Source organism: Abrus precatorius, unplaced genomic scaffold, assembly GCF_003935025.1.
Source record: "Abrus precatorius isolate BTA unplaced genomic scaffold, Abrus_2018 Scaffold5, whole genome shotgun sequence".
In the NCBI taxonomy this organism is placed as follows: domain Eukaryota; kingdom Viridiplantae; phylum Streptophyta; class Magnoliopsida; order Fabales; family Fabaceae; genus Abrus; species Abrus precatorius.
In genome coordinates, this window is record NW_020874395.1 from 12,529,130 (window position 1) to 12,543,426 (window position 14,297).

Below are 14,297 nucleotides of genomic sequence, written 5' to 3' on the forward strand. Positions count from 1 at the left end.
TGTTCTCAACGTCTCTCAATCTCTTCTCCTTCCTCAACATTGGTGACAACTACAACTTTGTCTCCGGCAACCACCTGTCACTGCTCTAGCATGTCTATTTTTCTGGTGAGCGAACTTTTTTGTTTTTTTCTTCATTATTTCCCTCCTCCATTTCATTTCTTTTTTTCCTCTCTCTCTCTTCTCCTTTACTTGGTTTTCAGTTTGACCTTTTTGCCGTTTTTTACTCTCATTCCATTTTTTTCCATTTTGTTTTTCCCTCTCCCATTCTGTTTTCACTCCCCCAATTTTTTTGTTTTTCCTTATTATTCTGTTTCCTTAATTCTATTTTTCTGTTTTCACTCCCAAGTTTCCTTCTCCGTTTTTATATTAAAATTTCAGCTTTTTTTTCTCTATTTTACCACCATTTTATTCTTTTTTTCTCAAAACCTTCTTTCTTTCATATGTAGTTAGTTTTTTATTCTATATCACATTTTTCAGTATATATATATATATATATAATTTTATTGACTACATGCTTCCGCCATAACCTGCCATGGCATCAGCCAGAATTTTATGGCAGCTTTTTTGCTGTCTGCCATTGATAACATCGTTAAATAATCTTTTTTACCCTTAAAACTGCTTCATTTTGAGGGCAGAAAGGAAAAGTTGGCATCTTTCACAGTGGCAGCACTATTGCACTGCAAAAGGCCACATTCTGGATAGCAAATATAGCTATGATGGCTGTGACAGGAAAATGCTCCGCTATGGCAGCTGAAGGCCACTCTGCCATGCACTGCCACTATTGTGTGCTATTAACAACTCTGATTTAACATTTTATGAATCATAGCTTATCCTTCCAAGACCAAACACAAAAATTACCATAGTACGAGCCTCCAAACTTATAATAAGGTATGCATGATACTCATCATCATCATCATCAGCCAGCTTAGAAGAATCAGCATTATGAGAGCGTGTGCTCTTATGATAAACAGTCCAAATTCCTTTGCAACCAGGAAGTTCAACCTGAAATTATGCATTACACGAAAATGGTTAATGTTCCATGCCATTTGCAACTTTTCAGACCAATCACACAAATTGCAAAAAATAACTGGATTGGTGAAAGTAGTACATCGCAATCAAATGTTTGATGTATCTGAGAATAATGGATTTACTTTACATCTTTATTTATTTAATATCCAGAATTAAAGTTCCAGTAGTTTTTGGTATATGGATGCAAAGAGGAACTTAAAATTTAAATGTAAGCATTAAGATAAGGCGATATTTAATATAATAAAATATATTCCATTAACAGAATTTATGGACAAACCTCAGTGATCACTTCTGGGCGAATTGATTGCCGCAGAACACACAGAGAGCCATTCTTTCCATGACCAGAACAACACACCTGCAAGGTGGCTCATTATATGTAAAACAAAATAATACAAGAAGGTGCCACAATGGCTTTTTCACTCCCCCCCCCCCCAAAGCACCCTCACCCCTTTCTCTTTCCCCAAAGCAAGGTAAAAGTAAGTGGTTAGATAAAGTACTAACAAATAAAAATACTGACCAATTCATAGTTACTCTGTTTGGCTATCCCTGTAGCATTTGCATCAGCATTTATTCTTAAACCATATGAGAAATCTTTCAAAGGACCAACATTAATCAATGAGTCTCTCACTGCAAACGAGAAGGATTTCTGCAACCACCACATAACTAGTTCAGGAAGTTTAATATGCCAAAGAATTTCAGAGAGAACCAAAACAAAGTCAACAAGGAATCTGTTGATGAACAAATAAAAGGCTTTAGATTCCCAATTAATATCCTTTGAGACTTAGCCTCTACCCATAACAAGATGCTACCTGTGCTGATTCTGTTCTATTTGGAGCAGATCCATACAAAGATAGTTCCTCACCGCTAACCATATCTTGCAAAACATCATCAGGTGACCTCCGCAATCTCTTTGATGCAGGAGCATCTACTTCAATATCACCAACCTGTAAAAATTACAGGAGAATATTTTATAAATGACTTCACAGATAGAGAACACAGAAGTAACAGATAAAGATAACAGTTGGTTTGCTTGAAAATATTTATAGAACATTAGAACCAAAAAAAAAAACTTGAATTTGATTAGCCTATTTGCATCTACTGAAACAAATATTTTTAAAATAATATATGAAAAAAAAGGCAGCAGAGAAGTTCAAGACAACCAACATGTACCTCTTCTTTTAGATTGGATGACAACATTGAAACACCTGATCCACAAGAAAATTGCACTAGCATACTGTCCCCCAATCGACTGGCGAGAAAAAACAGAGAATTTCCAATTGTTGTAATGCCCTATCATAATTTTGCAGATATTCAAAGAAATAAAGTCAATATGAAAATTAATCTGTAAAGGCTAGATTCAAATCTATAACAACATCAACACAATAGTTAAAACTTTTCAAACTTACAGATGACAGAACTGAAGCTTTTGATTTGGAAAGATCAAGTCTCTGTACAATCCTGAAATGAAAACAAATTAGTTTGTTTATGTATATAGGAGGATCTATCATAATTGTGTTTTGTAATATTTTGAGCACATTATACTGCAAAAATGATTGCAAGAGGGATCAATTATGCTGCCTACTCTAGAATTCCTAAAATTGATTTGTCTAGACATCTAACCATTTACTATTAGAGAAAAAAGTAATTCAAACCAAAACCACTTCCCATTGGTGCAAAAACAAATTAAAACTGGTGGGTGCAGAAACCAGCTATAGAATTTAGATGAAATGCCTTCCACTTTCATACAAGTAGCATAAGATCATAGAATGACAAAAGAGGGGAATAAAGAGACAGACATAAGTCCAACAGCAAGAAGCCAAGAACAGAACATTGAAAGATTGTACAATGTTAAAAATAGTTATCTAAAAGTACAAGGCATATTCCTACGTCAGTTTTGTGTAATCTCAATCTAAATTATCTACCAGCAAATCAGCTAAAATGAACATATGCTCAGCAACATAAAGAATGTAAACAAAGGAGATGAAAAAGGATGAGTAACATACCTTCCATCATAAACAAGAGTAAGCAATAGCAGTTCGCCAGTTTTTGTTGACAGCAAGGCCACATCACTCAACAACCAAGTTGCATTGGCAGCATCAAGCTCCACACTGAAACTTGATCTTGGCATCTCCTGACTGCAATGTGAGCGAACATTGCACACCAGGATCATCATCACCACAACAATTTTTACAGAAATATCTCCCATAATAATATGATACATGAATCAAATGAAAATAGGAAAAGGAAGGTAATTCAGGTTATAAAGGTTAACACCCAAATACAGCAGGAAGAAGTTAAACAACAAACATCATAGAGGATGTCAAAACACTGCGTGGAAGAAAAGAGGTAATTTCAAATAACTGTAAAATTCCATGCTTAGAATTTCATCTCTTTTATAAGAAGAGTATAAGACAGAGAAAGAATCACCACCTACTATCAAGTGAAACAGAATAGTTGTTCAAGGCCAATGCACAAGAAGCAGACTGCAAAAACAACCTATATAATTAGAGTATTCCCTATCTTTCTTGTAAATCAAAACTATCAAATGTAAAATATACTCAGTTCTGTTTAAATATTTATAGAAATTGTACCTGACTATGATAATGTATAGTGTTAGCACCAATTACAAGAACGCCACCTATCGGTGAGGGCACAGCAAGCAGCTTGTAGGAATCATGGGGAAGATTCTGGCAAAATAAATGACGCAATTTAAGAAAATGGTTTAAAAAGCTTGAAGTGAGGCAAAAAAAATCAGAAGTTAAGGATGCTGGACTTGATAGATATGCATGATTTCCATGAGAAAATATTATTTAAAATATTAGAAATTCTCCATGGACACATTGATTAACCATTTGCAAAAGATATCTCACACATGAGGCAGTGATTTGTTATCCCAAAATCAAAAACAATATAATAGAAACTATTACACACATTCAATTTTGTTTGCCTACTATTATGAATAACTATAATAGACTTATTAGGATTAGGGTTTATGTTAGTATTATAATAATGGACTTGACCCATTAGGGTTACATATGTGTGTTTTTGAGTTATTCTTAGTCATAAAAAGGTTACTGTTATTTTTCTCCTGATCTTGGTTGTTATTTTATTTCCTATGATGTTTCTTCCTTTGAAAGTCCTCCATTCTTTTAGTCCTCTTCTTTTGAGTCCATGTATGAAGTAGTTAAACCTTTCTTGACTTATACTATTGTCCAATCTACACATCCTGTAACACCTCTAGCTCCTGTTGATACATATTTCAAATTCTTTGAGCAGACCTACTCTCGTCGGCCGAAACAGCCTTCAGATGATACATCCCCGTGCCTAATGATATTCAAGATGGTACTCAACCTCTACCATTATCTCCTCAAGTGTTAACAGATCTTATGTCTAACTTTGACCTTTTTATTGTCATCAGTAAAGGTAAGAGATCTTGCACCTGTTCTATTTCATCTTATGTGACGTCTGCTCATTTATCCTCTACGTGAAATCCTTCATAGCTGGTGTAAACTCTCTTTCTGTTCCTAAGACTCTTGCAGATGCCCTCAACTATGATGGTTGGCGACATGTTATGAAGGAAGAAATGTTATCTCTTGAGACGAATGATACTTGGGATTTGGTTCCTCTTCCCAAGGAAAAACAGGCTATTGGTTGTAAGTAGGTTTACACTGTGAAAGTTAATCTGGATGGTTCTATATCTCGTCTAAAGGCATGACTTGTTGCAAAAAAATATGCCGAAACTTATGGTATTGACTACACCGATATGTTTTCTACAGCTGCTAAACTCTCATCTGTTCACATCTTTATCTCTCTTATGCCTATGCATCATTGGTCATTATTCTAGTTATAAGTTAAAAATGCATTCTTACATGAAGACTTATAGGAGGAGGTATACATCGAGCAACTACCTGGCTTTGTTGCTCATGGAGAGTGTGGAAGAGTGTGTCATTTAAAGAAGTCATTATATGGCTTGAAACAGTCACCTAGAGCATGGTTTAGGAGATTCAGTGATGTGATTCTGGAATTTGAATTAGTGAGGAGTGAAAATGATCATACAGTGTTTTATAAATAGACTAACATTATTTGTATTTTACTTGTTTTTTATGTTGATGATATTGTTATTACAGGTAACAACAAAGAAAGAATCAACAACTTAAGGAAATTTCTCCAAACCAAGTTTCAGATAAAAGACTTAGGAATTCTGAAATACTTCTTGGGTATTAAAGTCACGTATTCCAAGAAAGGAATCTTCTTTTCACAAAGAAAATATGTCTTAAACTTATTGACTGAGACCAGACTAAAAGCAGCTAAATCATGTGAGACACATATGGAGTCAAGAGTGAAACTAACAACAGATAGAGTTCCTTTTGCAGATCCACAAAAATACAGAAGATTAGTAGGCAAGTTAAATTACTTAACTGTCATAAGATCGGATTTTGCTTTTCTAGTGAGTGTTGTTAGCCAGTTTATGTCATCTCTGACGGATACTTTTTGGAAAGCACTAATCCGCATTGTGAAGTATTTGAAGAAAGTACCAAGAAAAAGAATTGTGTATAAAGATCATGGACATGCACAAATAGAAGCGTTTTCTGATGCTGATTGGACAAGATCTATGGACAGAAAATCTACTACCGGATACTGTATTTTCTTGGAAGGTAATTTAATTTCATGAAAAAGTAAGAAGCATAACGTTGCATCGAGATCGAGTACGGAGTCAAAATACAGGACGATGACTCAGACTACTTGTGAGTTAATATAGTTGAAACATATGTTGGAAGAAATAGGATTTGGCAGCACTAAGCCTACGCAACTTTTGTGTGATAACCAGGCAATGATATACATTATCTCAAATTCAATTTTTCATAAACGGACGAAACATATTGAATACATTATCACTTTATTCGAGAAAAACTTTAGCAGAAGCTTATATCCATCTCTCATCGTAGGACAGGCAACCAACTAGCAGATGTGTTCACAAGTTGGGCATAATTAATATCTATGCTCCAGCTTGAGAGAGAGTGTTATGAATAGCTATAATAGACTTATTAGAATTAGGGTTTATGTTAGTATTATAATAATGGCCTTGGTTCATTAGGGTTACATATGTATCCTTATAAATTTAAGAGTGTCTACACATTGTAGTGTACCTATCTAATTCCAGCACACTAATCTGTCTCTCTCTCTATGCTTTATCTCTCTCTCTTAATTCTACGCCTACTAGTTAAGAGCACAAAAAACCAAAAATTATATGAAGATAAAAAGAAATATCTAAACAAGAAAGAAATGGATAGCAGTCACCAATAAACAAGTCAATAAGCCAGCCATAACTTAAAATACTCCAGCTTTAGATTTTGCATTCAGGGGGAAGTAAGGGAAGAAATTGAAAATCTTAAATTTTGCCCATGTTTAACAAAATGAGGTTAAAGTGACATCTAGGCATCTAATTGAACTTACAGCAGCTGACCAAATAAGTGGATGCTGCTTCAAAGTTGTGCTGATACTAAGTGCTGATATCATACAAGTATGATGCTTCCACGAGACACGCCCAGCCCAAGTAAGCTCACATTCATGCAAAATCACCATTACTGGTTCAATATAACCTATGCAAGTACAACAAGAAAAACAAACTTTCAAAAGACTCATTAAATAAAAAACAACACTAACTTTTGTATATTAATATGTTTTCAGCCAAAGAAAATATCAAACAGGAAATGAAATAAAACCACAAGAATCTCTTATATTTTATTATTTACTATGATTATACATTATAATATTTGTCAATTCAGATTTTCCTTCAAAAACAACACTACTAATCATATTCAAATTATTAAAGAAGGTACAAGACAAGGAAGCAGGAATATGAATTTAACAAACATGTCATTTTAACCGAACCAACAGTCAATATTCAATATTCATAAACATAATGATGCTTATATGGTGGGATAAACCACACACATGAACTGTGTATTAAATTTACAAAGTAAAGTTGGTCTCTTTCCATAAGGTATGAATGGATTGAAATGCTTGCATATAGAAGACAAAATTATATTATCTGATTCTCAATTGAGGAATTAATGTGCAAATGCAGTAGGGTTCTAAATAAAACGATGAGGTTCCAAGTTATGATTAACCATTTCTCTCCAAAACAAATATTAGCTTTGACCTGTCAAACTTGAAGGAATTAAATTTTCATGGTGTCATGTTGTTTACTAAGGCAAGGTTAAATATCAAAAGTCATTTTTTTTTCACTTTTTTGTCACATCTGTTATGGATGGACTAAAGTTATGAGCTCAATTGTGGTCACCTTACTCTGAAGGAAATAAATATGCAGGATGGCTCACCTTGGAGCCTGCAACTTTCTCCTGAATTTAATAAGATTCCTGTCCATGCTTATTACTGCTGATAAGGAGACATCTGTGCCAAAGATGGTTCCTTTTCACTTTCATTTGTTACTTTGGAATTAGGCCCCGTTTTCTTTTCCCTCCCCCACCCCACAAAATTAAAAAAGAATTAAGAATACCTTTATACTTATAGAAACTTTTAACATTGATGTTACTAGCAACAACCATTATTCCATTTTATCAAAAACTTTATCCAAATTCTCTCTCCTAAAAACAAACAAATTTATTATTGCCATTAATAAATACATACTTAAGAGATGAAACGCTAACAATAATACTCACCATGAAGAAATATAAAATCTTTTACATGCCTCATATCCAAGTCACGTAGGTTTATCATATAAGATGATTCAATACGAGCAGCAACTGCACCTGAAGAACCCAAGGTATCATCCTCCGCAACTAAACCAGAACCAGCCTGACAACAAGAACACATGAATAGAAAAAAATTAAAAGACAATAAAAAATATAACTTATAAAGAAATTTTCCCAAGATAAAGTACAGTAACAAAATGAATCACATTTGATGTTCAACCAATCACATTCTAAAAGTTACACGGATCACAGAATGCTGCGCTAATTTACAACATTTTCAGTTAAGAGCATTCTAGCTATGGCATTGTTTAAGCAATAGATGTACATACATGCAGTAAATCTTTTCCATACTTGACAATTCAAAGACAGACATGTGACATTTTTGTAAAGTCAAGAATTAGTAGTTTAATGGGCAAATAGTAACTGTTATGAAAAAAATATTAGGACAATTTACGAAATGTCTCCATAAGGTCTTTCTCATTGATCTTTAGTTTTTAGATCAACTGAATACAGAATAGCTCCATGAGTACATGCAATGCCCTTGAAGAATGGGAGTAATGATTATTGCACTAATTTATATAATGTTATTTTGTTTTGAAAACTCACAGTGCAGTTGCTTGGGTCTTTAAATTCCATATAATTAGTTGACTTGAGGCAGCGTATGGTATGCTATGCTATTTGATTTTAAGATTTCTTAATTCTTAAGCTTCCATAAATAGAATTATGGTTGTCTACATCATGGTTTGTTGTTGAAATTATTAATGAACAATAATAAAGGTAGCCTGGCATCAATTGGATCCCTTTCTCATCCTACATTAATATGCCTAAAATCACTTGGCAAGCAAGAAAACCACTTTATTGAAAAGGAGCAGAAATGTAAGAAACTATACTAAAAAATTTTGGCATTTCTCTAACCAAAGGCACCAAATCATTGCACACATAGCACACAGAATGAGACCTTGCCACCTTTACTCCCAATAAATCCACCAAAATGGCATATGAGAAATTGCTCAAAAAGACCTAGACCCAGTTTCCCTAATTATGCTAAAACTAAAAAGGCTGCAGCAGAAATGCCTCATTGCTGTACAATTTTCTTTTCTAATAAACAAAGAATTTATAAAGAAAGAAAGAAGAGATAAAAATGCAAGAGGATAAGAAATCCTCAAAAACTATGCCAAAATTTTCAAGACCCAAACCTACTCTTTTAGGTCTATAGCAAATCTCCCAGCTAAGGAAGTGATCTCTAGTTAACCCATTAGCCCCTTGTTAAGATGTCCACATTGATTAGGAATAGAGCCAAAATATTCCTTATAAGGGTTAGGGCAGTTCTACTCCTATGAGCTAGCTTTTAAGAATGAGTTAAGCCCAAACTTTTTAACATAATATCAAAGCCTATTCAGTTTGAACGTTGAGTTGCCCACAGATGTCCAGTCCTGTGAGGTCCACCCATGCAGATGTCCGATCCTGCAAATTTCACGCACCAAATGTCTAATCCTAGGCGTGAGGAGGGATGTGTTAAAATATCTCACATTAGTTAGGAATAGAGCTAAAATACTCCTGATAAGGGATAGGACAGTCCTTCTCCTATGAGCTAGCTTTTGGGAGTGAGTTAGACCCAAGTTTCTTAACACCCCCAACCAAAGAAAATCCCTCATAATTTTCACTATACTCTGCACACAATAATCACTAGACAAAAAGAGAGACAAAGTAGAGAAAGAGAGACGTAGTACAGTGGGATACTACATAGAAACAGCTGAATTAGAGAATAAGAACAAAAAGGAATACCACCTTCCAACCGTCTGTCTAACCACATGGAAATATTTCTAATGACAGGTTCCCTAAAGGACTGGACCAGGGGATTACCACCCACAGAAACTCCTAGATAATATAATAGCAATATATTCAAACCTGTAGGAGACATTTAGAAACAATATTATAACAATGTAAAGCTATTAAAATCCTACCAAAGAGATGGATAACATTTGATTATCCACATTGATACCTGCCAATTGACCTCATTTAAAAAGGTTGATCTTTAACCGTGGAATAACTTTGAACAACCAAAGAATCAAAAGAGAATTAAGAACATGATAAGAGCCCACAAGCAGCAGCAGGTGGACCAATTATTGGGTCAATACAAACAAGGCCCAAGGATTTGGAAAGTTTACCCCAGAAATAGAGGAGGCAGTTATGCATTGTGGAAAATTTGTTGAAGCAGAAGGAATGATTACAAAGGGGATTGCATGGGAGAACATGGGCAGCAAGTGGAATTTTGAGCACAACGGCCTGGGACTAGGGACCTTCAGTTCTAGGAGCTGAGAAGTATTGTTCTTGTGATATCTCTAGCTCTCTAAACACTCGGGTTTCTTCTTCACCTAGGGGAAGTCTAGCTTGTGTGGGTTTATCTCTTGTGTTTGAGTGACTAATTGTAATTGAGGTTGCATTAGAAAAGAACTGGTATCCAGCTCTAAGAACTGGACAGTGTCATCAGCAAACTGAAAGTTTGATACCAAAACAGCCTCAGAGCCCACTGCTATACAAAAAATTGACGCACAAAATACAACCACTAGGAGTGAAAATTCTGTGTGATTTGCAAATCTACAACAAATCATTTGTATCACAAAATATTTGCAAATGAAAGACTTAACCTAGGATGGAACCTTCCAACTCAAAGTGAGTTTACAAAAATAGACTTATCCCTATTTGAAGAGTCAGTGAAGAAATAAAATAGAACCAGCAACCGCATGAATAGGCTGCATAGGACTCTTGAGTCTAAATCCTACTGTCCACCGAAGAATATGGATGAAAAGAGTGAATCAGCATTTAGAGAACAAATGGATGTTTCAAGGGAGTTCCCTTTTCAGATACGTACAGAGATTGAACATCTAGCTGTCCCTCTTCTCTTTCTAATGAATAATGATATCTTTTTTACATAACCAGGTACAAAGGAAATAAGATAGTATACTACAATGAATTTCAAATTGACAGTCATAGATGAAAAACCTGAGTAGCCTTTAGTATTATCATTTGCAAATCATAGATAAGAACTCCTCCACACCTGCCTTGAGGATCAACCTTTACCACCGGTCCTCTTGCAAATTGTTCTCTTCCTCTTTTCAAATGAAGCCATTCTGGACCCTCAAAACAATGCAAAGAACTGAAAGGTAGAATAGAGTTAAAGACAACAAATAAGCCACATCCTTCAGAAGTGTAAGGCGATAAACTCTAAAAGTTGGAAGCAAACAACACAACTTCTCAGTTCTCATTTTCAACTGACATGCTATAAGTCAATATACTAGTTGTTTTAAGCTATATTTAGTGCCCCTGGGGCTGGTCCTAAACAACAAATGCAAAGAAATGGCAACAGCTTACTCTGCAAGTCCTGCAAAACTTCCAAATTCAACCCTCCAAAAGACAAAAGCAGATTTATCACTGCAGTCAAATATCACTGAAATACAAAAATTTCTATCTTTACACCTTGAAGCAAAACAAACTCCACAAAATACCACAGCCTACACTGAACAGCGCCTAGTTAACTTCATAATTCCAGAATTATGTGATACACACACACATTCAGGCATAGCAAGTGAAAACTGTTCTTACTTACTGTTATGAGAATAACAATTCTTGACCATACAAGATACAACTATACATGGATGGCCAAGATGGATTTTGTTCAATTTTAATCTTGACAATCCATGTATGGTTGCATGGTCAAAGATTAGCTAATCTAATGAGAACAGTTCACACTTAATATGCTCCCTGTGTGGGTGTGTGATTAACAATGAAATGACTCTAATGTCATCCAATTGATATAGCCACCTTACCTCTACCCTTGTCATATTTCCTCTAATAAATAAAAGAAATCTATTAAAGAAAAGATTTGAGAAGAGAACTACAAATAAGGATAAAAGATCTACCAGACAAAGAACAAAAATAGGAGAGAACAAGCATTGATTAAAGACAATTTCAACACTATAAATCCTCCAATCTCACAACAAAATAAGTGTCAAAAAAAAAATTAATAATACTGTTGGGCCCAAGCTAAATGGACCTTCACTAAAAACATACTAGAGAAAGAGCGATAAAATAGACAGAGAGGCTGGGACTATTAGGGAAGATTCTAACGGAATAATAAACTAAATGACGTGGATGAGTGAGGGAAGAGCGGAGGGGAATATAGGGTGAATCACCAGAGGCATAAGGCAGAAAATATCTGGGAGGTCATTAGGGATAGCTGAGGCTATAGGAGGATTGCTCTTGCTAATTACTAGCTCATTAGATTGCTGTATTCTGTTCCATTATTCTGTTTTTCCATCTTTACTGCTTGTAATCTCAGGGAATTTCCCTGTGTTGGTTCTGTTATTTCAATATAATCTCAGTTCCTATCAAATACCCTGTAAAATCAATCATTAGAAGACACAATTATCTACTTTACTGCATTTTAACTTCACTACCTTCATAACCAAAGTCATTTCCCTAAACAGACTACGTCAAAAGGTTTCAATATTACAACTTTCCAATATAACATTTTGTTAAGGAAATACACATCATCTGCCGTCCTACTAAGGTGAATTAGAATGTGCCCACAACATTTCAAATACAATCTCTCTGCAATTCAACCAACTGTTTCAATATCAACCAAATGATGTGTAGAGAAAGAATATAACAAAGCATTTGATAAAACCATTCTTAATCAGATTCTAAAGCAAATTTGAAGGTATATTTTTACATTAATGATCCTGCTAAATTTCAGTTCACAGAAGTGCAGACCCAAATATGGCACTATTAGGATTAACCAATTAACAGAACAAAAGCATATTTTTACAAATGCTAATTTAAACATATCTACTCACCTAGTACGAAGTCCGTGAATAGAATCATCGTACTCGAGAACTGAAATCTTTGCATCTGCAAAAGTTAAGATGATAGAATCTCTTTTCCTAGAACCATCACCACCTCCAATGCTCAACACAGCCATGGTTTCAACATTACCATGCAACCTGAATCATGTGTATAAAAGCATCAAGCATGAGGTAGATGCCTAAATCAAACACTAAATTCAACAGATTAATGAACATATACTTCTTAACTGAAAAATAAAATAAATGAAAAAAATATGAGCTTCACAATCCAAATTCATGTCCAACTCAAGTCAAGCCATAAATTGAACAGATTGAAGAAGCTCAAAATATTATAATCTATATCCCAGCATCATCATCTAATCACAAACAACTATAACCAACAAAATTACCACAACCAAATCCATAACATACCCATCAATTGCAAGTGAGAAATAAAAAATATCAAGAAACAAAACCCTCAGTCTTCACTAAAACCAACAAAATTACCACAACCAAATCCATAATGTACCCATCAACTGCAACTGAGAAGTAAAAAATATCAAGAAACAAAACCCTCAGTCTTGACTTTACTTTGTAAATTCCAGCAAACCCACACAACTCAATCCACAATGCATAATGCCATCATCAATTAATTGCTCAAAAACTCAAAACTGCTTCCCAACTTCACATTCCCACAACATGTTTGGTTGAGATTATTTCCAAGGAGATAAAAGCTTTTCCTTTAAGAGTCCGGAAGCTACCACAATATATATATATATATATATATATATATATATATATAAATATAGGATCTTCTTACAAGTTTAAAAACTCTTACACTCAATCTGAGCCTTCTCTATAGATATATATATCCCTGAAACTACAACTCTTAGTTAACTTAATCCCTAAAATTACAAAAACGTCACTTTATTCACTAAAGTTATCAATTCAGCCCTTATTAGTTATTATCATAATTTCAGAAACCAAAATGACTGTCGCTTCATGACTTCAGGGACTAAAACGAATGTCATTTTAATAATCTCAAGAACTAAATTGAGACATACAATTTCAAAGACTAAATTGATCACGACTCATAATTTCACTTATTTCTTCAAACAAGCTAAACCAACTAAAAATCGAGAATTCAAATGCAATTGGAACAGAGCTGGAACCTGTAATGGCAAACAAGCTCGAGCGACGCGCCGGCAATACCGTCGAGGAGAGCAGCGCGGCGCGAATCAGCGGGCTTAGGAGGCTGTTCCTCTTGGAGGCGAACGATGTAAAGTTCGAGAACGTTGGCGGCGGTGACGACGAGGTTGGGGAGGGGACCGGTGTGGCGGGGACGAGAGGGCCATTCAGAGTCGAGGTCTTCGGGCTGAAGAGGAACGAAATCGGCGCGGGAATGGGTGAGGAAGCCGGTGGCACAATTGTCGATGCCGGTGGGGCAATGCATCATCTTATATGCCGCGAAACTCATTGTGGAGACACGCCCACGCGGGGTTCGAGGTTGAGACGAGATTGAAGCAGAGGCTTCTCTTTCTCTCCCTCACTCTCTTCGACCTTTAACACTCGATTAGGGTTTTCGTTTTGTGTTTGGCGGGAGTGAGGTACTGCCTATGAGTTTTAATTTCGGTTTGTCCTTAAAATTTTCCAGTTCATGTGTTTGTTAGTGTCACTCTCAGCAGTGATGGTTGTATTACATCTTTAA

General features: G+C 35.2%; 1 protein-coding gene across 1 annotated transcript in view; it reads right to left on the reverse strand.

Annotated features, from left to right (window-relative positions):
• The window catches only part of LOC113866974 (cleavage and polyadenylation specificity factor subunit 1), a 29,078-nt gene extending 14,900 nt beyond the window's left edge, over window positions 1-14,178 (reverse strand). Inside the window, exons 1-14 of the mRNA XM_027501833.1 lie at window positions 13,762-14,178; window positions 12,602-12,748; window positions 10,749-10,902; window positions 7,713-7,848; window positions 6,484-6,629; window positions 3,621-3,716; window positions 3,460-3,512; window positions 3,033-3,164; window positions 2,436-2,487; window positions 2,200-2,319; window positions 1,839-1,973; window positions 1,547-1,675; window positions 1,307-1,384; window positions 859-1,002 (exon numbers count right to left, since the gene is read on the reverse strand). Coding sequence (XP_027357634.1) covers window positions 859-1,002; window positions 1,307-1,384; window positions 1,547-1,675; window positions 1,839-1,973; window positions 2,200-2,319; window positions 2,436-2,487; window positions 3,033-3,164; window positions 3,460-3,512; window positions 3,621-3,716; window positions 6,484-6,629; window positions 7,713-7,848; window positions 10,749-10,902; window positions 12,602-12,748; window positions 13,762-14,066 — 1,827 coding nt within the window. The 5' untranslated portion in view covers window positions 14,067-14,178. The remainder of the gene's footprint in view (window positions 1-858; window positions 1,003-1,306; window positions 1,385-1,546; window positions 1,676-1,838; window positions 1,974-2,199; window positions 2,320-2,435; window positions 2,488-3,032; window positions 3,165-3,459; window positions 3,513-3,620; window positions 3,717-6,483; window positions 6,630-7,712; window positions 7,849-10,748; window positions 10,903-12,601; window positions 12,749-13,761) is intronic.
• Window positions 14,179-14,297: the final 119 nt, after the last annotated feature.